General features: G+C 42.0%; 1 protein-coding gene across 6 annotated transcripts in view; it reads right to left on the bottom strand.

Moving 5' to 3' along the window:
- The window catches only part of SOX5 (SRY-box transcription factor 5), an 803,583-nt gene that overhangs the window by 348,256 nt on the left and 429,647 nt on the right, over positions 1 to 25,680 (bottom strand). For all 6 annotated transcript variants that reach the window (XM_087722779.1, XM_087722777.1, XM_087722781.1 and 3 more), the window contains one exon: positions 17,550 to 17,760. In XM_087722779.1, coding sequence (XP_087578905.1) covers positions 17,550 to 17,760 — 211 coding nt within the window. The remainder of the gene's footprint in view (positions 1 to 17,549; positions 17,761 to 25,680) is intronic.

The following is a 25,680-nucleotide window of genomic DNA, read 5'->3' on the forward strand; positions in this document are numbered from 1 at the left end:
TCACATAGCTTTTTTTTTCATGCCTATGGTAAGACTAGAACTCACTGTCTCCTGGTCATTTCCCCAAAGTCACTCAGCCAGCTTTCATGCCTAAGGTAAGACTAGAACTCACAGTCTCTCCCTTTCTAACCTAATGCCTTAACCACTAGACAAAATTGGTGCTTGGGGTGCAAAAGCCACTGAGAAATAGTTCTCAGGAAATGTTAATCAACCTTTAAAAATGAAAGGGAAAAGAAATCAGACTGTGAACTCCTCGTTCTCAAACCAACCTCAAGACAGTTACTAGACCCTGAGTCACCAAATGCCTGGAAGCCAAGCACGAGCTCAATAGTGTGTGTGTGTGTGTGTGTGTGTGTGTGTGTGTGTGTGTCTGTCTGTCTGTCTGTCTGTCTGTGTGTGTCTGTGTCTGTGTCTGTGTGTCTGTGTGAGAGAGAGAACCCACCTTTGTTGCTCATTTTTTTAAAAAATGAAGTCCCTACAGGATGTAAATAATTTGCTCTTTGCTTAGGTTAAAAAGTAACTCAGCACTTAAGATAAAGGACCACAGCAGCCTAACTGGGCCTGACCCATCTTCGGGGGCCATTTGAGTCGGATGACCCGTTGACTTGATCAACTTCCCATAAGCCGAGCCAAAGACTCCTCGGAGTTCTTGGCCTTGACTTCCCATCGCTGGCGCTTGTTGGACACTTTTAATTTCCCGAAGTCTGTTCCCCTCCTCAAACAGGGCAGCTGGGAGAGAAACCCGAGGAGCTCTCCAGCTCCAAGCATGCGGGGGCACAGGTGGCGAGGCAAACTTTGAAGGGCACCCTCCGCTCGCTGGAGTGCGGTCCGTGCCACCTCCATCCGCCTCCCCTATTAAGAGCCGGAGAGCCCAAGCCAGGCAGGCCTCCTTAATTAGGGCAAGCGCTTGATATCCACTTTGTCATGTCGGAGACACACAGCCTACACGGGGCCTGGGAGGTCTGATTTATTTTAATATGCACAGTCATGACAACTGCCTGGGGTGGGAGAGGGAAGGAGGAGAGGCTGCGTCTGCAGGCGAGCGCCAAGAGAGGGACCTCGGATGAAATGAGAGTCCCCATTCACCGGGGCATCTCAATCTTTAAACAGGCAGGACAAGATGCTGGGGAATCAGGTGGCTGGCTCTTCATTCCTGCATAAACACCACCCTCTCAAGGCTGCAGAGAGAGGAGAGGAGGGACGGGCACCATCTGTGGTGGTGCGCTTGTGCATTCATACGCTGGGTCAACATGCTCACAAGGCAACCTTGGGAGACACTCAGCGCAAAAGGGGCCTACCTTGGCGGCTGGGGTTTCAGAAAAGGCAAAAGACCTTTATGTGCAAAAGGCTAAGGAAGGGGTACGTTTCAGATCTTTCCAACAGAACTGGAGAATTCATCTCTGATTAATCCTTGAACGGGAGCTTCTATGTGTCAACAGAATCACACCGGGGTTTGCCCTCCCGGCCAACCCACGTAATTTAGGCCACAGTAGACTATAAAGGTGAGGGACGCGGTGGCTCAGTGGCTAAGATGCTGAGTTTCTCAATCAGAAAGTTCAGCACTTTGGCGGTTCGAATCCCTAGTGCGGCGTAACGGAGTGAGCTCCCGTTACTTGTCCCAGCTTCTGCCAACCTAGCAGTTCGAAAGCACGTAAAAAATGCAAGTAGAAAAATAGGGAACACCTTTTTGGGAAGGTAACAGTGTTCCGTGCGCCTTCGGCATTTAGTCATGCCGGCCACATGACCACGGAGACATCTTCGGACAGCGCTGGCTCTTCGGCTTTGAAACAGAGATGAGCACTGTCCCCTAAAGTACAGAACAACTAGCACATAGTACCTTTGGACTATAAAAAGGGTTCACCTTTGTTACAGATCATACAATACTCAGTCCAATTTCAAAATTCCTCTGCAAACAATTCAGATAGCTAACAAAAGAACATTAGCCTTAACTGATATATATGGAGACAGAGTGAGATAGAGAGGGGAACGTCTTTTCGGAACAGGTAGCTCTCCTCCATGTTGCTCGTGGCCTCAACTACTGGCAGGGAAGCCCCGTCTATTCCTGACAAAATTTCAAAGAGAAGGTGGAAAAAATGTTTCCCCTCTCCTACAATAGGTGGGCTGAAGTGTTTGGTGTGTGTCATTGTACCTTCGAGTAAGCTTTGGTTCCTGGCAACTGCTTAAACACGTCCCTGCAGTTTTCTTGGCAAGATGATGGAAAGGTTTTCTACTGTCTGCTTCCTATGGCTGAGAAAAAAGACTGGCTGGGAAACTGGCCCGAACCGGTAGCATTTCACCCCAGATATGGCATAGTGGCTTATATTACAAAATGAGAAGCATCTTAGTGTGGAACACACACACACACACACACACACATATCTGAGATAAAATGCACTGAAGAGCATGTTTCCCATGAAGCACTGGATGCATTCTTCTAGTCATAAGCAGGTGGGTGGATTGTGGGGACAATAAAACTTTAAAAGCTCTTAACTGCAAAGTACCCTTGCTCGCCCTTCAGTCAAAACACATTAGAAAGTCTTTCTAGCGTAGATGTTGTCAAAGACTCCGGTGAGGAAGCAAACAAACAGGACTCAAATCTTAGCCAATTAGACTATCCTAAGGCTTTTCCTCCCGGTTCTTATTTTTTCCCCTTCCTCCTTTTTCCCCTTCATCTCCCGTACATCAGATGAGCTGTAGAAGCAACGCCCCCCCCCCCAAAAGGAAAACAGGGAAGAGCGATTTCAAAGGCTGTTCTCTTGTTGTGTCCATTAATGATCTCCTTTAGAAAGCTCATAGCTTATGGGAGGAGGAGACCTCTTGATTCCCTAACCAAAAAACAAAATAGTGATTAAAAAGTTTGATGGCCTTGGGGGTTACGTGCGGTTCCCATTTCAATGGACATGTCTTCTTATCCAACACGATTCTTTTAATGTATGACTTTTTTTCACCCTCGGGAGGAGAAAAAAATAGAATTTCTACGGAGCAAGAATTTTAGGTATTCTGATGCTAAGTTGAAATACACAAGAAAGACGCACGTAAGCCAAAGTTTGTTCACTCAGGCCCGTCACTGCTATTTTTTCTCTCTCATCATAAAATAATTATAGATCCACAGGTAGGTATTAAAGAGAAACAAATTATGAACATATGTTCTGGAGTCCATATTCATTTCTCTCTGAACCACTGTTTCAAAGACGGCTGTTTTAAGGTGGCGTTTAGCTTCATGCTAGATTTGCAAATCGAGGGAAGAAAAGTTTCTGAAGAGGTAAAACGTTGCTCTTTTGCAGCAAGGAAAAAAAAAAGAACTTCTGGGGATCTTAAAAGACAACCAAATGTATAATTATAGATGTTGCAAAGCATCACATTCATTTCCTCTGCTGAAATAAGTATCAAAGCTCTGATACGAATTTTGTCTCTTTCAGGAAAGTGCTTCACCATTTATAGCAGGACCTCCCGCTAATGGAATGATGCCATAAAATATATTTTGATATAAAATTTATAGTCTCCTCTCCTCTCTCCTGTACTACTATATTATAGTGATTGGCCCAAAATTAACCAGAAGCTTTCATGCCTAAAGCAGGCCTAGAATTCACAGCTCCTGGTCAGAGGTGGGATTCACTTACCTTCCCTATTGGTTCACAAATGTGAGCATCTATGTCTGCATGCGCACTGCCTTCTGCGCCTGCGCAGTGCTCATGCATTACATCAGGGTGGTTAGGTGGAGCTTTCCGCAGCCGCCACTACCGGTTCACCTCTGCTCCTGGTGATTGACCCAGTCACTCAACTAGTTTTCATACCTAAGGCGGAACTAGAATTCACAGAGTCCTGGTTTCTAGCTTTGCCACTTTAACCACTAGAGCAAACTGGTTGGTCACATGACCAACCCAATTTTACAACCTTTTTTTATGGTGGTCGTTAAGCAAATGCAGCAATCGTTAAGCGAAGCCATTAGTAAGCCAACCGGTTGTAAGTTGAGGATTCAATGGATGAATTTTGGCTGCTGTTTTTCTGAATCCGTCTCTAAAGTTGGAGCTCTTACCTAACAATCAGGAGGTTATGAGTCCAACCTTTGGTAGAGGCAGATGTAGGGTCTACTGCTTGGCCAGGGGGTTGGACTAATGACCCGCAAGTTCCCTTCCAACTCTTTTAACCTGTTTTGTTTACCTTAGGTGGGTTGAGAAGTCCTCATAAAGCCCCCAGCCTTTCTGCTTTCCAAACTACCCTTTCAAAGTAGCAACTGTTTTCTTCTTCCCTACCAAAGGAGGGTGAATTTTTAATTAGTCATTTTTCACAGAGTAGAGAGAGAGGGTGGGAAGAGGCCAAAACACATCTTACAATGTCAATAGCCTCCATACTAACGATAGATAGATAGATAGATAGATAGATAGATAGATAGATAGATGATAGATAGATAGAGATAAATAGATATAGATAGATAGATAGATAGATAGATGATAGATAGATAGATAGATAGATAGATAGATAGATAGATAGATAGATAGATAGATAGATAGAGATAGAGATATAGGTAGGTGGGTAGGTGGGTAGGTAGGTAGGTAGGTAGGTAGGTAGGTAGGGAGAGAGAGAGAGAGAGAGAGAGAGAGAGAGAGAGAGAGGGGTGGGTGGGTGGGTGGGTGGGTGGGTAGGTAGGTAGGTAGGTAGGTAGGTAGGTAGGTAGGTAGGTAGATGATAGATAGATAGATAGATAGATGATAGATAGATAGAGATAAATAGATATAGATAGATAGATAGATAGATAGATAGATAGATAGATAGATAGATAGATAGATGATAGATAGATAGATAGATAGATAGATAGATAGATAGATAGATAGATAGATAGATAGAGATAGAGATATAGGTAGGTGGGTAGGTGGGTAGGTAGGTAGGTAGGTAGGTAGGTAGGTAGAGAGAGAGAGAGAGAGAGAGGGAGGGAGGGAGGGAGGGAGGGAGGGAGGGAGGGAGGGAGGGAGGGGTGGGTGGGTAGGTAGGTAGGTAGGTAGGTAGGTAGGTAGGTAGGTAGGTAGGTAGGTAGGTAGATAGATAGATAGATAGATAGATAGATAGATAGATGATAGATAGATAGAGATAAATAGATATAGATAGATAGATGATAGATAGATAGATAGATAGATAGATAGATAGATAGATAGATAGATAGATAGAGATAGAGATAGAGATAGAGATAGAGATAGAGATATAGGTAGGTGGGTAGGTAGGTAGGTAGGTAGGTAGGTAGGTAGGTAGGTAGGTAGGTAGATAGATAGATAGATAGATAGATAGATAGATAGATAGATAGATAGATAGATAGATAGATAGATAGATAGATAGATAGATAGATAGATAGATAATATTTAATTCCTCTTTACCCCAAAGCAGGTGTTACCACTTGTGTCTTTTTGGGTGCAATTTTTTTCTCACTTTTTTTTTCTTTACTTTTTTCAACTTCCTTTAATATCAAACTGTGAAGAGGTGGGAGGAGATGGGATAAAATCCCCCCCTCTTTTTCTATTCTCTCTTTCTTATTTTTTTTCTTCCTCAATGGGGAAAGAGCCAGTGTATGAATATGGCACCCTCGTAATGATTTAACTCGAGCTTAATGAAATTTTCATTGCAACCTGCTGTTCATTTTAATGGCCTTTGAAAGACAATAGAACAATGGCTGGAGGGAAGGGAAGATTTTTCAACAGCACGCATTTGTTTAAAAGCCCCAATGTTCTCTGGCTTTCTCCCTCCCTCCCTCCCCCCACCCTAACTGTACATATGAACGCACACCTCTTTCCCCCCATCTTTTCACAAAGCTGGAAGTCTTTTGTTTGTGCCCTTGTATTTGTTTTCATTTTAGTGAAGCTGAGATAATGCATAAGCTCCTGTTACCATTCTTACAGCTAACTGCAACCTTTGCTTAATGGAGTTGCTGGTGTGTGGATGGCTTCCCACTCAACACTGTTTTTGCAACATATTGCCATGCCCCCACCCATGCCAATCTCTCTTCAACATTGTCTGCTCCTCCATCAACAGTAGAACTTGGGATTCATTTTCAGAAGCATTCTTTTTCATCAAAATTAGGAAACCTCTTTGTGGCCATGTGTATTGGATAAATAGCGATAGACTTATATACCGCTTCACAGTGCTTTATAGCCCTCTCTAAACAGTTACAGAGTCAGCCTATTGCTCCAAACAATTTGGGGCCTCATTTGACCCACCTCGGAAGGATGAGTCAACCTTGAGCTGGTATGGATGGATAAGTGGATGGATGGATGGATGCATAGGAAGGGAAGGAAAGAGAGGAGAGACAAGGGAGGGAGGAGGGGAGGGGAAAAGAAGGAAGGAAGGAGAAGAGACAAGGTGGTAGAGGGAGGGAAAGGGAAAGAAGGAGAGAAGAGCCAAAGGAAGGAAGGAAAATAGCAATAGCGCTTAGATTTATATACTACTTATACACAGTGCTTTTACAGCCCTCTCTAAGCGGTTTTACAGAGTCAGCCTATTGCCCCAAACAATCTGGGTCCTCATTTGACCCACCTCGGAAGGATGGAAGGATGAGTCAACCTTGAGCTGATATGGATGGATAAGTGGATGGATGGATGGATGAATGGATGCATAGGGAAGGGAAGGAAGGAGTGGAGAGACAAGGGAGGGAGGAGGGAGGGGAAAAGAAGGAAGGAAGGAAGGAGAAGAGACAAGGTGGTAGAGGGGAGGGGAGGGGAAAGAAGGAGAGAAGAGCCAAAGGAAGGAAGATAGCAATAGCACTTAGATTTATATACCACTTATACACAGTGCTTTTACAGCCCTCTCTAAGCGGTTTTACAGAGTCAGCCTATTGCCCCAAACAATCTGGGTCCTTATTTGACCCACCTCGGAAGGGCGGAAAGCTGAGTCAACCTTCAGCCTGAAGAGATTCGAACTGCCAAATTGCAGACAGCAGAAGTAGCCTGCAAGTACTGCACTCTAACCACTGCGCCACCACGGCTCTTGACGTACAATGCAAACAAGAAGGTTTCCATCTTCTTAATGTGTCCTTTTCAGGAGGGAGAGGAAAGGGAGACGGAGAAAGTTGAGGACAAATTTTCCATTAAACAAAACTGTGGTTCCCTAACTCCTGATTAAAAGGTGGGGGGGGAGTCATTTGCAATCACAGCCCCGATGCGTTTGGCTGTATGAATGGGAAGGCTGAATTTACAGGTCTGACAATTAAAACTTCTACAGAGAATAAGAAAATGAAATTTTGCACACGCCCAATTTTTCTCGAATGGCCGCATGAAATATAGGATGCTGAGACTTGGTTTCATTTACCCTAATAGGCAACATTAGCAAGACATAAAAATTCATGTCCCTTGGGGGTGGTGGTGTCTGAGACGTACCCAAATCCTTAAAATCCTTAAAAGCACCTTAGAAATTTCATACCTCTCTTTATCTCATTTCCTCCTCTGTGCTTTTTGCTCTATATACAATATGACTGCCAACATCTAGAACAGGGGTCCCCAACCTCCGGTCTGTCGACCAGCACTGGTCCAGGACATGCCAGAAACCAGGCCACGCAAACAAGTGAAGCCCCATCCGCAGGATGTAGGCAGCACACAAAACCACATCCTCTCCAGTACACAGAAAAATCTCTCTCCACAGAACTGTCCCTGGTGCCCAAAAAGTTGGGGGCCACTGATCTAAAACATGTATACCAGTGATGGTGAACCTTTTCAGCACTGAGGGCCCAAGCCAGAATGTGTCTGCATGGTGTGCACCCGCCGGAGCGCCAAGAACCTGAAGTTCCAAGCAATAGCAATAGCAATAGCAGTAGACTTATATACCGCTTCATAGGCCTTTCAGGCCTCTCTAAGCGGTTTACAGAGAGTCAGCATATTGCCCCCAACAATCTGGGTCCTCATTTTACCCACCTCGGAAGGATGGAAGGCTGAGTCAACCCTGAGCCGGTGAGATTTGAACCGCTGACCTGCTGATCTAGCAGTAGCCTGCAGTGCTGCATTTAACCACTGCGCCACCTTGGCTCAAGCTGGCCAGTGCAGATCAGTGGTGGGTTTCAAAAATTGTTCGAACCTACTCTGTGGGTGTGGCCTCCTTTGTGGGAGTGGCTTGCCACCCGTGTGACCAGATGGGAGTGGCTTGCCACCCATGTGACCGGATATGAAATTATGAATTAGTACTTAGGTCGGTCCAAGTAGCTATTCAGAAATTCTGGCATTGAAGCATGCAAGTCTTAAAGCTGTCAAGTTACAAGATCCTTGCCAGTGGTGGATTTCAAAAATTTTTGGAACCTCTTCTGTAGGTGTGGCCTGCTTTCCGGGTCCACTGGTGGAACCTCTTCTAACCGGTTCGGTAGATTTGACGAACCGGTTCTACCGAATAGGTGCGAACTGGTAGGAACCCACCTCTGGTGCAGATGTGCACGCCAGCCAGCTGGTCTTCAGGTTTCTGGTGCTGTGGTGCACATGAACACGCTGGAAATCAGAAAAGGAACTGGTGACGGCACGTGTGCCCATAATAAGGGATTTGCGTGCCACCATAGGTTGTGGCAGTTGCCTGTCAAGGTTCCACCACAAAACCGCGCTCGACTAAACCGCACACGACTAAACCGCGTTGCTGACATCATCAACAGGGCGACAACAGCGCGGAGACAGAAGCACGCTGTAAACCCTAAACCTAAAATTAACCCCTAAACCTAAACCTAACCCCCCTAAACCTAAACCTAAACCTTAACCTAACCCTAACCCTTAACCTAACCCTTACCCTAAACCTAACCCTTAACCTAACCCTTACCTTAACTTGAATCGGCTTGCTTTCAAAGCGCTATTTAAAGCGCCCTTCTTTCTCCGCGCTCGCTGTTGTCGCCCTGTTGATGACGTCAGCGACGCGGTTTAATCGGGCACGGCTTAGTCAAGCACGGTTTTGACGGGTCACGGTCTGTCAAGGCATCATATGACTGGATTTGAAGTTACAATATTTTTTTTACAATGGTTGTTAAGGAAACACCACGGTTAAGTAAATGCTTTTTCCCCAACAGGCATTTTTTCCTCCAGAAACCAGGAGTAAATGCCAGAATTGGCAAAAACATTAGAAATTGCTGTCGCATGAGGTCAGACAGGGGATCCAGGAGCCAAGCAACCAAAATGTGATCATGGCTGCATTTGCCCGATATCCAAATCTTGGTGACTGTCTCAACACACTTTTTACATTCATACAATACACTGGATCCTAAGCTAACTAAAATATTAGGTGAAAGTTCCCCTCGCACATATGCGTTAATCGTTCCCGACTCTAGGGGGCAGTGCTCCTCTCCGTTTCAAAGCCGAAGAGCCAGCACTGTCTGAAGACGTCTCCGTGGTCATGTGGCTGGCATGACTCAACGCCAAAGGCCCACGGAACGCTGTTACCGTCCCACCAAAGGTGGTTCCTATTTTTCTACTTGCATTTTTACATGCTTTCGAACTGCTAGGTTGGCAGAAGCTGGGACAAGTAACGGGAGCTCACGCCGATACGCAGCATTAGGGATTCGAATCACCTACCTTTCTGATCAACAAGCTCAGCATCTTAGCCACTGAGCCACCGCGTCCCTCTAGAACCCACTTTTTACATTCATACCATACACTGGATAGCAATAGCAATAGCAGTTAGACTTATATACCACTTCATAGGGCTTTCAGCCCTCTCTAAGCGGTTTACAGAGTCAGCATATCGCCCCCACAGTCTGGGTCCTCATTTTACCCACCTAGGAAGGATGGAAGGCTGAGTCAACCTTGAGCCGGTGAGATTAGAACCGCTGAATTGCAGATAACAGTCAGCTGAAGTGGCCTGCAATACTGCACCCTAACCACTGCGCCACCTCGGCTCTTAAGTGAATCAAAATATTTTAAGTTCATATAAGTACACCCAGCCACACATACACAACCAAGCCAGTTCATAAAGATGGCAACCACAACCGAATAACCTGTTGTACGTGAAGTCTTAACCCTAGTTAATAATTCCGTGTGAACACGGCCGCCATAAATCCTTGCAGCAGCACGAAGGGTAATCCGTCTCCAAAGGAACGCCAGATGATGAACAAAACAAGAGTGAAAGAAAGTGAATATTACCATAAGGTATTCCCCTCCCCCACAAAATATTTCTACTCTTCTATCCCCCAATTCATTATTTTCAGCCTGGCATTTAATGGCTGGATATCAAAGCTCTGGCCAAGTTGAATTGGAACATGTGCAGGAAATCTCTCTTCCATGGGTTTCCTTTTATTAACCTGCAGTTAAAAGAGACCTCTCTGATACTGTGAAGCCGCCTAGCCAGATACATTGCAGGAGACGGTATGAAAGCTAAGCACACAGTTTGAGATCTTTTCCCATCCCTTTGGAAGACAAGCAAGCATCCTTCTTCAAATGCTACCCCATCTTTGCTTGCATAAGAACAAAGGTTCAGATTACCATTAGATAGATAGATAGATAGATAGATAGATAGATAGATAGATAGATAGATATAGATATAGATATAGATATAGATATAGATATAGATATAGATATAGATAGATATAGATAGATAGATAGATAGATGATATAGATATAGATATAGATATAGATATAGATATAGATATAGATATAGATATAGATATAGATATAGATATAGATATAGATATAGATATAGATATAGATATAGATATAGATATAGATATAGATAGATAGATAGATAGATGATATAGATATAGATATAGATATAGATATAGATATAGATATAGATATAGATATAGAGATAGATAGATAGATAGATAGATAGATAGATAGATAGATAGATAGATAGATAGATAGATAGATAGATAGATATATTTAAAGTCACAACCCCTGGTATGCCCAAATATGGGAGGAAGATCACACTTCCATTCTCTGTCCTTCGGCTCGTCACAAGAGACCATCCAGACAGAAACCCAATATTTTTTACTGTTGCCTTTTTGTTACATTTGTTATATTTGTTATATATATTTCTGTAGCTCAATGGTTAACACATCTGCCTAAGAGGCAATAGAGCACAGGTTCGATTCCCAGTAAGGGTATGGCTAGCTGATGAGAGCTAAATAGTTTGAAATAGATCTATACTAGTCTCCCTTTATTTATTTATCAGCACAAATATAACATATCTATCTATCTATCTATCTATCTATCTATCTATCTATCTATCTATCTATCTATCTATCTATCATCTATCTATCTATCTATCTATCTACCTACCTACCTACCTACCTACCTACCTACCTACCTACATACCTACATACATACATACATACATACATACATACATATATATTATGAATAGGCTGCGATGGAGAAATTCTGGCAGTCGGGATGAGCAATGGGAGCTCACGCCGATAAACTGCATTAGGAATTCGAATCACCTACCTTTCTGATCAACAAGCTCAGCATCTTAGCCACTGAGCCACCACGTCCCTCTAGAACCCACTTTTTACATTCATACCATACACTGGATAGCAGTAGATTAACAGAATAACAGAATTGGAAGGGACCTTGGAGGACTTCTAATCCAACCCCCTGCTCAAGCACGAGACCGTATATCTTTTCAGACAATTGGTTGTCCAGTATCTTCTTAAAATCCTCCAGTGATGGAGCACCCACAAGGCAAGCCAATTTACTGCTTGAGTCTCTCATCTGCACCCCCATAACTGGTTTGGTTCTGCAACCCAACAAGATTTCAGAGGATAATTAGAACTGCAGAAAAAAAACAATTACTACCAACCTGCCTTCCATCAAGATCATGTAGACCGCATGAGTCAAAAAGAGGGTTGTGAAAATATCTACAGACCCCTCACATCCTGGACATAAATTGTTTCAACTCCTACCCTCAAAATGACGCTACAGGGCACTGCACACCAAGACAACTAGACACAAGGACAGTTTTTTCCCCGAATGCCATCACTCTGCTAAACAAATAATTCCCTCAACACTGCCAAACTATTCACTAAGGCTGCATTACTATTACTATTAGCCTTCTCATCGTTCCTATCACCCATCTCCTCCCACTTATGACTGTAGGACTGTCACTTTGTGGCTTGTATCCTTATGATTTATATTGATAGTGATTGCTTCCTGATTGCTTATTTGTAACCCTATGACTATCCTTAAGTGTTGCACCTTATGATTCTTGACGAATGTATCTTGTCATTTTGTGTACACTGAGAGCATCTGCACCAAAGACAAATTCCTTGTGTGTCCAGTCACACTTGGCCGGATTCTATTCTATTCTATTCTATTCTATTCTATTCTATTCTATTCTATTCTATTCTATTCTATTCTATTCATCTCATCCCATCCCATTCTATTCTATTGATTGTTCTTACTGTATGATTTCTCATTTCTAGCACTTTTAGTTAATTAGTTTCCATCTATTGCTTCTTGTCCTGCCCTCGGGTGCTTTGGAGAATAGGTTAACCCCCCTTTTCTTTGAGGCCGTCCCTTAGATATTGGAACACCGCTATTGTGTTATTCTTAGTCCTTCTTTTCGTTTTTAAGCCTCTTCTCTACATTGAATTTCATTTTGATAGAGAGAGCCCGGTGTTCAAGTGTGTCAAGAGCAGTGGTGACATGCTACCCGGTTCGGACCGGTTCGCCTTTACCGGTAGTAAAAATGCTACTGGTTGGCCCAAACCAGTAGTAAAAAAAAATACTTGAGAGACCGCCTGCTGCCAATTACCTCCCACAGACCCATTAGATCTCACAGGGTTGGCCTCCTCCGGGTGCCATCTACCAGCCAATGCCACCTGGCTATTACCCGGGGGAGGGCCTTCTCTGTGGCAGCTCTGGCCCTCTGGAATGAACTCCCCGCGGAGATCCGGACCCTCACCTCTCTCCAGGCCTTCCGAAAAGCCGTCAAAACCTGGCTTTGCCGGCAGGCCTGGGGGTGATGAGTTCCCTCCCCTCTCGACATGTATGGTTGTGCGATTCTTGGTTATTTTAATTACTTGTATTTTGTCTTTTATGTTCCCCTTTTTCTCCCCCTTGAATTGTTCGCCGCCCTGAGTCCTCCTGGAGAAGGGCGGCATACAAATAATAAAATACAAATACAAATACAAAATGCTTTAAAAAGTTAAAAAAAAAAGTTCTGATGATTGTGCAGCACAGCTGTTTGTCGCACAGCTGATTCTCGGAACTTTTAAAAAACCTTTTAAAGCATTTTTTAGCTGCTAGTTCAGGAGAACCGGTAGCTGAAAAAGCTAAAAAAAAAGTTTAAAAAAGTTCCGACAATCAGCTGTGCAGAGCAATCGTCGGAACTTTTGTTTTACTATTTAAAGCATTTTTAAACTACGGGTAGTTAAAAAAATGCTTTAAAAAATAAAATAAAAAAGTTGGCCATGCCCACCCAGTCACATGACCACCACCACCAAGCCATGCCCACCAAGCCACGCCCACCAAGCCACGCCCACAGAACCGGTAGGGAAAAAAATTGAATTTCACCACTGGTCAAGAGCCATCCTGGAGTGTTGGATATTCCTGCCAGCTGCAGATTTGATGAGTTCCCCATCTAGTCCCTCATCAAACTCTAATCCATGGAGCCAGCTAAGACTCAAACGGGATCCGTTTGAACCCTCCTCTCTTTAAAACAAGTCCCATTTATTAAGAGGAAGATTTCTTTCCTTGTCCATCTGAGCAACATTAACAACCAACTGGATGTGGGCAGGAAGGAATCTCCACTTCTCCAATCACCATGGTGATTAGTTTTCACTGAACAAATTTAGATGGTCCCCACAGCTGACAGCTACCATTGGATGCTGGCCAAGCCCTACAAGGGATGAAGCTGGACTGGTGTTAGCAAGGGTGTGAAGAATTCTGAAGTATTTCAGGGTCTATTTTTAGTTAATTCACCATCGCATCCTTTATTGTAATGGCACAACGGTGTCTCTAAAACACTGCTGTGCCCTAAAATCCTGGCTTCTCTGAAAACTCCTACCTTTTGGGCCAATATATAGAAAGTGAAGGAAGGGAATGATGAATCGATAGAAACATTTTTTATGCCAATGTACGGAGGTAGAGAAGGAGAAAAAAAATTGCTCGGGAAAACAAGGATTATTCAATGCAAAACCAAGTCAAACATTGTCCATTGAACCATGAACTCTTCTCCCCCTTGTAAAGTATACAGGTAGTCCTCAACCTACGACAACGATTGAGCCCAGATTCTTTGTTGCTAAGTGAATTTTGTCTCATTTTACTACTTTTCTCAGCACGTTTGTTAAGTGAGTCACTGAAGTTCTTAAACCAGAAGCGTGGTTGTTAAGTGAATCTGGTTTTCCCGTTGACTTTGCTTGTCAGAAAGTTGCAAAAGGAGACTCACATGACTCCGGGGCCATTGCAACTGTCATAAATGTGAGTGAGTTGTCAGCCATCCGGATATAAATCAGGTGCCCCTGGGGATGCCATAACGGTTGTAAGTGTGAAAAATGGCCACGTCACTTTTTTCGGCGTCATTGCAACTACAAAAGGTCACTAAGTGAACTAATTTGAATTAATCCTGTGAGCTAGGTTGAGGTTGAGAAGAAGAGTGACCAGCCCAAAGTCGCCCAACGAGCTTTCTTGGCTCTCCTCAATCTTAGATCTACCACTTTAAGTATTGCACAACATCTTATTTTAGGACAGGAAAAGCAATAATCAAAGACCTGAATACAATGGAGGACCCTAAATCTTACTCCAATAATGCTGCTAATTTCACTGTTCCCACCGTTTTGAAAAAGGGAGAGCCACAGCCACAAAGCAACTGCAGAACAAGTCTTAAAATATTCTTAACTAGCTGATAACCCGGCACTGCCCGGGTATTTATTTATCCCAACCCTCCTTCCATGAACGCCGCCACAATTTCTAATGTTGGATTTTCCCCTTTACCAGAGAGAGCCCCCTTGGGGAGTACTGTGAAGCTGTTACCATGGCAACTCCACAGCGCTGTACAGGAGAAGCCATTTTAAGGCACAACAGGCTGTATCTTAACAGAACACATGCCACAATGGGGTGTTAGGGTGCCTTACCCCGACAGTATTTGTTTCCAGAGAGTAAGTAATCTGTGTATCAAGTTTGGTTGAAGTTGCTGAAGGTGTTCCAGAGTTATGTTGGAACACACACACACACACACACACACACACACACACACACACACACACAGAGCCATTTATCTATATCTATAGCTATAGCATCTATATCTAGATAGATAGATAGATAGATAGATAGATAGATAGATAGATAGATAGATAGATAGATAGATAGATGATAGATGATAGATAGATAGATAGATAGATAGATAGATAAAGACAGACAGACAGACAGACAGAGATATATGAGAAGACAGACAGACAGACAGACAGACGGACGGACAGATGGACAGACAGACAGAGGTAAATGAGTTAAAAATGTACATACAACAAAAAAAACTATTTCCACTTCCCAAAACAGAGGAAAATCTTTACCCTACTCATATGGGAGACAAGGTTCATCCACTCTGCATCTCCAGCCTGGCTCTTATCACCTGAAATGTGAAATGCAGTTCCACCCATCAAAATAATAGCCAGCTCTATTCTAGCATTTCACCATTTTGGATCTCATCAAGGGGAAGCATTTGATAGTTCTTAGAGGAAAAAGATATGAAGTTCCCGCACTCAAAACTTGGAAATAGCAGGGAAAGAGCACTAGAAATTTCCAAGCCTGATTACCATTCAAAGCCTTCCTACTAGTTCACCCTTCTTCTTCTGGATTCAACATATCCTTGCATTTCACTCTAAGGAGTATCTCCCGAGTACAATTGCTTCAGGCAGTTCTTTGATGGAGACAGAGGCCTCCATTACATTCTGCTTTGGCAAAAGGGCAAATAATACCTATTAATTTAGGGTAGTTTTAAATTGCTAATCTACTCAAAGACATGCATGAGGATGGCCAGCATTAAGGGTTAGAGTTCACTTCCCAATGAAGCTGCTTGGCTAATGTCAATGCAAGACATCTTCAGAGGCCTGTTTGGGCTAATTTTTTATATCGTTTACCTACTGAAAGAAGAAAATGGATGCTTCATCTTACATGATAAACGTAAGTATAACAAAGTATTTTAACATCGCAGGGAACAGCGGGAGGAGTAATGTACAAAGACTACAGATAGATTTGTTTTGATGCAGGATTTGAAAAGCAAATTAAAAAGGGCAATTTAGTGGCTTCCAAATGTTTGGGTTGGTTGACAGGGCTTACAAATTCTTATCATGTTGGGTGTGTCGGATGGAAGCCGGTTTCCCAAATCTCTGGGAGGCATCTTGTTATCTCCCTCTGTTTCAGATTATGGGCTAATTCGCCTATCAAATGATATAATGGTTTAGTGCAGGGGTCAGCAATCCACGGCTCTGGAGCCGCATGTGGCTCTTTAAATCCCTCTGCTGCGGCTCCCTGTCATTCAAAATATGCATCACAACTGCCAATGTGCAACACTTGCTGGCATGTGATTTATGGAGCTTTTCAACCTTGGATAAACCCAAGATAAGAAAAGTTTCAGAAGGAAAAATAACATTTAACTCAACTACATATGCTAGTTTTATAGCTGCTTAGGAAATATTCAGGCACCGGAAGGGTTTTGTGGCTCCCGGTGTTTCCTTTTCTGTGGGAAACGGGTCCAAGTGGCTCGTATGAGTGTTTAAAATTGCCAACCCCTGGTTTAGTGTTACAAGAATGAGCTGCATAAAAACCTTCCATCTCTACTTCCTCTTCTGGTTCAGACAAGAAGAAAAATTTGAAAAGTTTAAATCCCAATCCATCATAATATCGAAACATGGACTAATTATGGTCACTTTTGATGCTTTCACTGAAGCACATCAGATTTTAACCACATAAATTAAGCGGTCTTAATTCAGCCAACAGTCATCATAATGTATGGTTTGGAGGACTGATTCTGCCTCAGATAATCAACAATGGAAACTGAAGCTTAGCTATCTTTCTACAGGTATGCAGAAGGAAGGAAGAGAAAGGAGAAACATGGTCCTAAGACTCACAACAAATGTTTGTCATTGTAACATACACAATATGTTCAGCAATCCAGATATTATTTAATTCCCATCATTTATGTGGCTTATAGTGAAGGAAAATGCTGCCCATGAGCTTTCTGGTCATATTTCAAGAGGACCTGAGATTGTGGGAGATAAAAGGAAAGAAAGAGAGAAGGGAAAGATGGACTTCTGCCCAAAACTAAGGGAACATTGGCAGAATCTGATAGGCACAAGTGTTCTCAGAAGCTAAGCAGGCCGGGAACTGTGGAAGAAAATATCTCCTTACACAGGAAACAATTTCAGAACCATTTGTAGCCTGATCTCCACAATCACTAGAAGAAAAATGCCAACTACAGAATGCCTGGCACATATTATAGGAAAAACAGGAAGTTTTTGTCCAACCACACCCTGGATGGCTGTATATTATCAATCACGGTGTCCTCTTTATCCGTAATATACGAAGGGAAAAACAACAGACATAAGTAGACTCATCTTCCTGAACGTAGGGAGTCCAGTTGATCAGAGTAGCAAAGTCAACATTTCTCCTTACCTTCAGGCTCATTCTTGATCATCTCCTCCATCTTCCTCTGTTTGAGAGTGTCTACCACATCTGCTAGGCTTCCTTTACGCCGTTCAGGAGTTCCCAGCGCCGTGCTGGAAAATGATTCTCCGCTCTGACGCCCACCTTCGTCGGTCTTCGAGGGGGAGGTAGATGAGTTGTGTGGGGCAAATGAAGACATCACTTTATTGCCATCAACTTCCTGGAAGGAAAAAGAAGGTCATATGTAGCAACTTAGAAACATGCAAACCTAATTCTGTGAACTTTCTTCTCTGGTATCATGTACTGCAAACTAGGACATACAAAACCTTTGCCAGAGCAATTCTTGAATACAGCTCGTCTGCCGGGAATCCACACTGTATATCGGACATTAATACAATTGAGCGAGTCCAGAGGTATTTCACGAGAAGAGTCCTCCACTCCTCTGCTTACAATAGAATCCCTTATGCCACCAGGCTCGAAATTTTGGGCATGGACAACCTGGAACTATACCGCCTAAGGTCTGACCTAAGCATAGTACACAAAATTGTCTGCTACAACGTCCTACCTGTCAATGACTTCTTCAGCTCCAACCACAATAAATACACGGGCAAACAATCAATACAAACTGAAGGTAAACCGCTCCAAACTCGACTGCAGAAAATACTACTTCAGCAACAGAGTGGTCAACACCTGGAATGCTCTACCTGACTCTGTTGTTACATCCTCAAACCCCCAAAGCTTCAACCTTAAACTGTCTACCGTGGACCTCACCCCATTCCTAAGAGGTCCGTAAAGGGGGCGTGCATAAGCGCACCAGCGTGCCTACCGTCCCTGTTCTACTGTCCCCATTTTATTTGTATTCATTTCTTTAGTTTATGTCCATGTTTATACTTATACCTGTTATCTCATACATGCTTGACAAACTAAATAAATAAATAAAATAAGTATTTGCATGTACACTGGCAAAGAAAAGAAAAAGAAAGACTCGTCCTTGAGGGAAGGGCTTGGTTAATTATTATTTGTATATAAATGAACATTTACTTCAAGGAACCAGTTATGATGAAGGGGGAAAAATACAGAAATCAAAGATAAAATAAGACCACAGGATTAAATGAGAAAAAAAGTGTGAAAAGAAACATTTACATGCACGGCATGTAGGTGTCTGTGTGTATGTATGCGTGTGTTTATAGACACAAACACAAAGAGAAATGAGTTCTCCAAATGAGAACTGTTGATGTTCAGAAGTTTTCCAATAATAAGGTTATGGATTACCTTTAATTGTTTGCTCCTCTACAGTGTTTAATGGTCAACCTTAGCAGATTTTTTTTTCCTGTTTGCTGAATAATAATCTATATCCAGTTTGTTTTGTTTTCTTTTACGCAGAGCTTAGTATCAGGATAATGATCCTTGAAAATGAAACACTCAGATGCTAAATGCTGTTTTGACTTCTTCAAAAGTTTTCCCAGCTCAACATACCCAAGCTATGTGCACACTGGCAAACATTCACACACATACACACATGGATGGCCACAGAGTATGATTTTAAAAAAAGTATTTAAGATGGTAGCCATGTTGGTGTGTCAGGTGCAAAGAATCGGGACCATAACTCGCAGCGAAGAAGCTTTATTCCTCAAGCCTCTGCACCAGAATCTACTCAACTAAGGTCCAGGTAAAGATTAAGCGGATTCAAGAGATGTTCAAACTGAAGACTGTTTGTGGCAATGTATCAATTCTAGGCTGATGACTCACTTAACTCTGCCACCCAGAGTCTTTTTGCTCTTCTCCTTCATCAGATCTACTTTTTTAAAAAAATCCGTGTCACACATTGATGGAACCGTTGCAACTATCACCCTGATTTTTCTGACCATTTCCTGGAGACCCCCCTGAAAATTCCACCAGCTATTTCTTTTTTCTGCATAATTCAGCTCATTTAGATGTCTCTAATTTATTCTCTTCCTTGCCCCTGTCTCATATCGCTCTTTGGTATTTTTTTTAAAAAATAATTCTTTTAAACACAAAGTTCCTGATATGTAGATGATCATAATGATGCTTGCAAATGCCTGGCCAAATGAAAAGCATCCTTCTCTCCAATATAGGTGAGATCTGACTCTCATTAAAGCCACCAAGCATATTCGCACCTATTTTAATGGATTTGACTCTTAATAGCCACATTCTGGTTTGTCATGATGAAACCTTAATTCTTCACACCTTCTGATATTTCAAACGTTGCTTCCCTCCCTCCGTGCCATCCTCCCCTTTTGGCCCTCCTTTGCTCCCTTTCTCTTTCTCTTTGCAAATTTTCTTTTAGTTTCTTGCTGTTAGAAATCTCTTAAACTGTCTGCTTTGTTGGTGGACTATAATTGTCTTCTTACGGTCTTTATGCATAACTGAAGTGAGGCTCTTTTCCTTAAAAAAATGCAGCACAATGTATAATAAATCTTAAAGTTGCTGTAAGAATCCTTGTTTTAATGGCTCAACTAGAGTTGGGTTTCATATTTTTCCAGCTTCAGGATTTCTGCTTTAATCTGTAATTTTTTTAAAAAATAACTTCATACAGAAATCTCTAAGCTTTTGGGAGCTTATATCTTTATTAATACACATTTCTTTTCCCCTAAAGGTTTCCCTCGCACATATGTACTAGTCGTTCCCAACTCTAGGGGGCAGTACTCATCTCTGTTTCAGAGCTGAAGAGCCAGCGCTGTCAGAAGAAATCTCCATGGTCATGGAGCCAGCATGACTAAACGCCGAAGGTGCACAGAACACTGTTACCTTCCCACCAAAGGTGGTTCCTATTTTTCTACTTGCAGTTTTTACATGCTTTCGAACTGCTAGGTTGGCAGAAACTGGGACAAGTAACGGGAGCTCATTCCGTTATGCAAAGCTAGGGATTTGAACTGCTGAACTGCTGACCTTTCTGGTCGACAAGCTCAGCGTCTTAGCCACTGAGCCACCGCCTTCCTCCTTCATTAGAATTAAGGTTATGTTGAGAATTAGGTATGTCTAGACTTCATTAGACTAGACGTATCTAATTCCCTCTGTAACCTTAATTATGGCAAAAAATAAAGATGTTTTGCAAATTTGTTTTGGGGCACATACAACACTCCTTTCAGCATTTAGTTCTTCCTTGACAAAATTCACAAGTTTTGGGAATCTCAAGGTACAATAAACTTTCTTGTGCTTGCCTATCCTCTAAACTAGGATTTTAATCCTGGCTTCCTTTTGTTTCTGGGAACTACAAACACGATTAATCCAAATTAAATATTCAAAGTAAGAGTAACCAATTCATTGTCACTTTATTCTCAAGCTTCTCCCATTAACATTTAATATTACATTTCTAACACTGATCTGCGTTTTCTAAGAGAGCAAATGACAAAAAAGCACAATTCCCTTAAGCTTGATTCTTGTTTAATATTTTTGGCCGCAATTATGGAAGTAATTTTCAACCATCTTCTCTCCAAGATGCTTCCTGAGGTTTCAATGTAGCCTTAAAAGTCTCCCATCCAAATATTAACCAAAGCCTACCTGGTTCAGCTTCTGAGAACATCTGAGACCAGTGGTAGTAGATGGTCCCATTCAGGGGTGGGTTCCGGCCAGCACTACTGCCGGTTCACTTGTGATGCGCGCATGCGCAGTGCAATTAAAATTGTTCTGCACATGACCAGAGCTGAAAAACAAGATGGTGGCGCTGATGGTGCCAACCAAGGAACCAGTTTGGGGGCATGGCACGCCTGGGTCACTGCCAGTTCCAACGACCCAGGCCACCAAACCACTACCAGTTAAGCTGAACCGGTCCAAACCGGTAGGAACCCACCACTGGTCCCATTTATTAAGAAGGAAGAAGAATTTATCAGGATTTATTATTTATTAGAATTTAGTTATAATTTGTTAGAACTCATCACTTATTATTAATTAAATAATTATTAGTAAATTTAAGAATCCATAGATTTGTTCCTTCCTTAAGAAGGAAGGAGGATTGTTTTGACAACAATATATTTAATTTATTTTAGTCACTATCATTAGAGAGGGAAACCATCTCCTGTAAAACCATTACTGTATTGTTGCTGCTGCTGTATTGCTTATATTGTAAAAGTAACTATTAGTTTTTAAAACATGCAAAACTATCAGTGAAAGGAGGAATGCCATTAATAAACGAAAGCGAAAATCAGAAACGAATCACAAATTTTATCACTCTCTATCTTTCTTTCCCTTCCCTCACTCCTAATCTTCCCCCCTGAAGACATTTGTTCTCATGCTTTAATTAAAACATTCCCATATTTTAATTATCCCCATGTTATAATTATTCCCATGTTATAATTATTCTCTATTAATTAAAACACTAATTAATTAAAACATTTCCATGTTTCAATTATTCTGTGTTCTGCATTCTACGTTCTGCGCTCATGTTACTGGCATTTCAACCTCCTTCATGTTTCTACCAACAGATTTATGAGGTTAACAGACATATGCATATGTTTATCTATATAGATGTACACGCGCATATAGCATACTTAAACTTATCAACTGTTGGGATCATTTACTTTTTGATATCGTGAATCCCATGCTAATGAATGCTATTGGAACATGCATCCAATCATGATTTTTTTTTTAAAGCAAGATGGAGGAAGACAATTTAGTATCCCACCCCTTTTTTTGGTAATTCTATACTTACCACCATGCCAGATATGTATCCTTACATTCTCAATTTGAAGGAGAAAAGGATTTTCATTGGAATGGCCACAATATTTCTCATAACCAGAGCCCCTCTCAAGAAGGGAATAATCCAACAGGGAAGTTGCTGTTCTTATTCTTGGAGAGGTTTCCCACCAACTACAGTTAGAACATTCCTCTTCCAAGGTTAAAGATAAAACAGGTTTCTGCTCTTTCCTGCTGAGGTCAATAATCTTCCTTTGTTAATCTTGATGAAGCTTTGCTTAATCTATTCTCTCTCCACGCGCACGCACACACACACCCCTGTCATCTTTCTAAAGTCATGTCATTCAACAATGAAGTTTTACTTGCTGTGGATGTTTTCTTTCTTTCTTGGCTCACCATCCACAAAATTCATATTTTTTTACCCAAGTGATTTCCCCCCGAAATTTGACATTATTTCAATGGTGTTCATGCATCAGCAGGGAAAGCTTATGCCCGCACTGCTCCTACTTCCTATCTAAAGGGATTTTTAAAGAGATGCTAATATAAACTAATAGTAATTGAGACTCATGGAGATTCTCAGTCATCCGGATCATGGTTGTCCCAAATGTGCTTTTCCCCCAAAAAAGGCAACTTTGTTTTTTTCTTTGAAAACATTTTACATCTCATGTAGGGGCTTCTTCAGTTCTGAACTGAAGTCTAGAATAGAATAGAATAGAATAGAATAGAATAGAATAGAATAGAATAGAATAGAATAGAATAGAATAGAATAGGAAGGGACCTTGGAGGTCTTCTAGTACAACCCCCTGTCTAGGCAGGAAACCTTACACCACTTCAGACAAATGGTTATCCAATCTCTTCTTAAAGACTTCCAGTGTTGGGGCATTCACAACTTCTGGAGGCAAGTTGTTCCACTGATTAATTGTTCTAACTGTCAGGAAATTTCTCCTCAGTTCTAAGTTGCTTCTCTCCTTGATTAGTTTCCACTCATTGCTTCTTCTCCTGCCCTCAGGTGCCTTGGAGAATAGCTTGACTCCCTCTTTTTTGTGGCAACCCCTGAGAGATTGGAAGACTGCTATCATGTCTCCCCTAGTCCTTCTTTTCATTAAACTAGACATACCCAGTTCCTGCAACTGTTCTTCCTATGATTTAGCCTCCAGTCCTCTAATCATCTTTGTTGCTCTTCTCTGCACTCTTTCTAGAGTCTCCACATCTTTTTTACATTGGACCGACCAAAACTGGGTGCAGTATTCCAAGTGTGGCCTTACCAAGATCTTATAAAGTGGTATTAACATTTCATGTGATCTTGATTCTATCCCTGTGAAGTTTCTTGGACGAGAAGCGAAACGTTTTCAAGGAAAACAAAAAACAAAAAAAAGCACGATTGCTTTTTGGAGAAGCATCTTTGAGATAATCACAAACGTATTTTTCTAGAATAAGCATCTCTTTAAAAATCAAATGTATTAATTTGATTTTATCAATTATTTTGATTTTGTTGAAAGATAAACCAGTTCTGGAAGCAGTATTAAAAAGAGCTGTGCGTTTTTGAAAGCCAAATTGTGCTTTAAAGGATGCCGTATTTATCTAACAACGTTTGGGAATATCTTGAAGCAAGTATCCTTTTTCCCTGGATCAAACATTAGCTGAAGACAGCAGCTGTATATTCCAGTGGGAGAAAAAGCAGCTGCTTTTAAGATGATCCCCATAGGAGCTACCAGTGTCCCTGTGCACACGCTTAATCAAGCTTTGAATCCAAATACCAGCATAACTCTTTCATTAAAATGTAATTTTTATTTATTTATTTGATTTATATAGCTTCGCCGTCCCAGTTTTCCATGAGTTTAAGCAGTTTACAATAAAATAATTAAAACAAATTGGATACCACAGCGTTCAACACTGTCCTTTTTCTAACCTGGGGCCTTAGCCACTTAACCAAATTGGCTCTCCTTTTTACTCAACTCCTGGGCTACAGTTGCCTTGTTGATCTGTTCTATTACTGCAGCTGGATTTGTAGAGTTGTACATCATCTTAATATAACCCTAGATATTCAGATGATACCACTCTAATGGCAGAAAGTGAAGAGGAACTAAAGAGCCTCTTATGTGGGTGAAGAAGGAGAGTGCAAAAATTGGCTTGAAACTCAACATTAAGAAAACTCAGATCATGGCATCCGGCCCTCTCAATTCCTGGCAAATAGATGGGGAAGAAATGGAGGAAGTGACAGATTTTATTTTCCTGGGCTCTAAGATCACCGCAGATGGGGACTGCAGCCAAAAAATCAAAAGACGCTTGCTCCTGGGGAGGAAAGCTATGGCAAATCTAGACAGCATACTAAAAAGCAGAGACATCACCCTGCCAACAAAAGTGTGTCTAGTCAAGGCGATGGTTTTCCCAGTTGCAATGGATGGCTGTGAAGGTTGGATCATAAGGAAGGCTGAGTGCCAAAGAATTGAGGCCTTTGAACTCTGGTGCTGGAGAAGACTCCTGCGAGTCTCTTGAACTGCAAAGCAATTGGACCAGTCAGTCCTAGAGGAGATCAACCCTGACTGCTCTTTAGAAGGCCAGATCCTGAAGAGGAAACTCAAATACTTTGGCCACCTAATGAGAAGGAAGGACTCCTTGGAGAAGAGCCTCATGCTGGGAATGATGGAGGGCAAAAGAAGAAGGGGACGACAGAGAAAGAGGTGGCTGGATGGAGTCACCGAAGCAGTCAGCGTGAGTTTAAACGGACTCCAGAGGATGATAGAGGACAGGAAGGCCTGGAGCAACATTGTCCATGGGGTCATGATGGGTCAGACATGACTTCGCAACTAACAACACTTCACCTTAAAAACGACATTTTTGGTGTGAAATAATGAGGATAAAAGTGATGAGCACATCCCTCACATTTATGGCTTTAAGATACATAAGAGATCAAATAGAGGGGGACAGTTTGGGAAGAGAAAGCTTCTCCTAAATTCATTGGTGGCTCCGAAGCTATACTCAGTCAGTCTGAAAGTTGAAGTCCAAAATATATAAAGGACTCTCATAACCTCTTCCATTTTAAGGTAGAGCTCTAAAGAGTTTTGCCACTTTACTCCTTTCACTGGGCATTAAAGTGACATTGTAAAATGCAAAAATTGCAAGAAAACTCTGAAATTCAATATCGGCATCGTCTTTCAACATCCAGCTCTGCATCTTTACATGGGAGCTCAAAACAAGGAATAGGGATTATTCCTTCTTCTCCGGAGACCACCAGCAAACACTCTGAAACCACAAATTATAGCTTCGGAGCCACCAATGAATTTAGGAGAAGCTTTCTCTTCCCAAACTGTCCCCCCTCCACTACTCACCCACAAACAGACTGAGCTCCGAATTGTTCTGTTGACCTGAGTTAATTCAACTGCCTGTATTTGTGTAATTATAAGCCAAGAAAGCTAAAACGTTACTGCCTGTCTGAGGACTGTAATGAATGGATAAGCAGGTTTTGGGGAAACAGTTTTGGAGGTCT

This window comes from Thamnophis sirtalis, unplaced genomic scaffold (genome assembly GCF_051295495.1).
Source record: "Thamnophis sirtalis isolate CommonGarterSnake01/CBP01778 unplaced genomic scaffold, rThaSir2_p1.2 scaffold_9, whole genome shotgun sequence".
In the NCBI taxonomy this organism is placed as follows: Eukaryota; Metazoa; Chordata; class Lepidosauria; order Squamata; family Natricidae; genus Thamnophis; species Thamnophis sirtalis.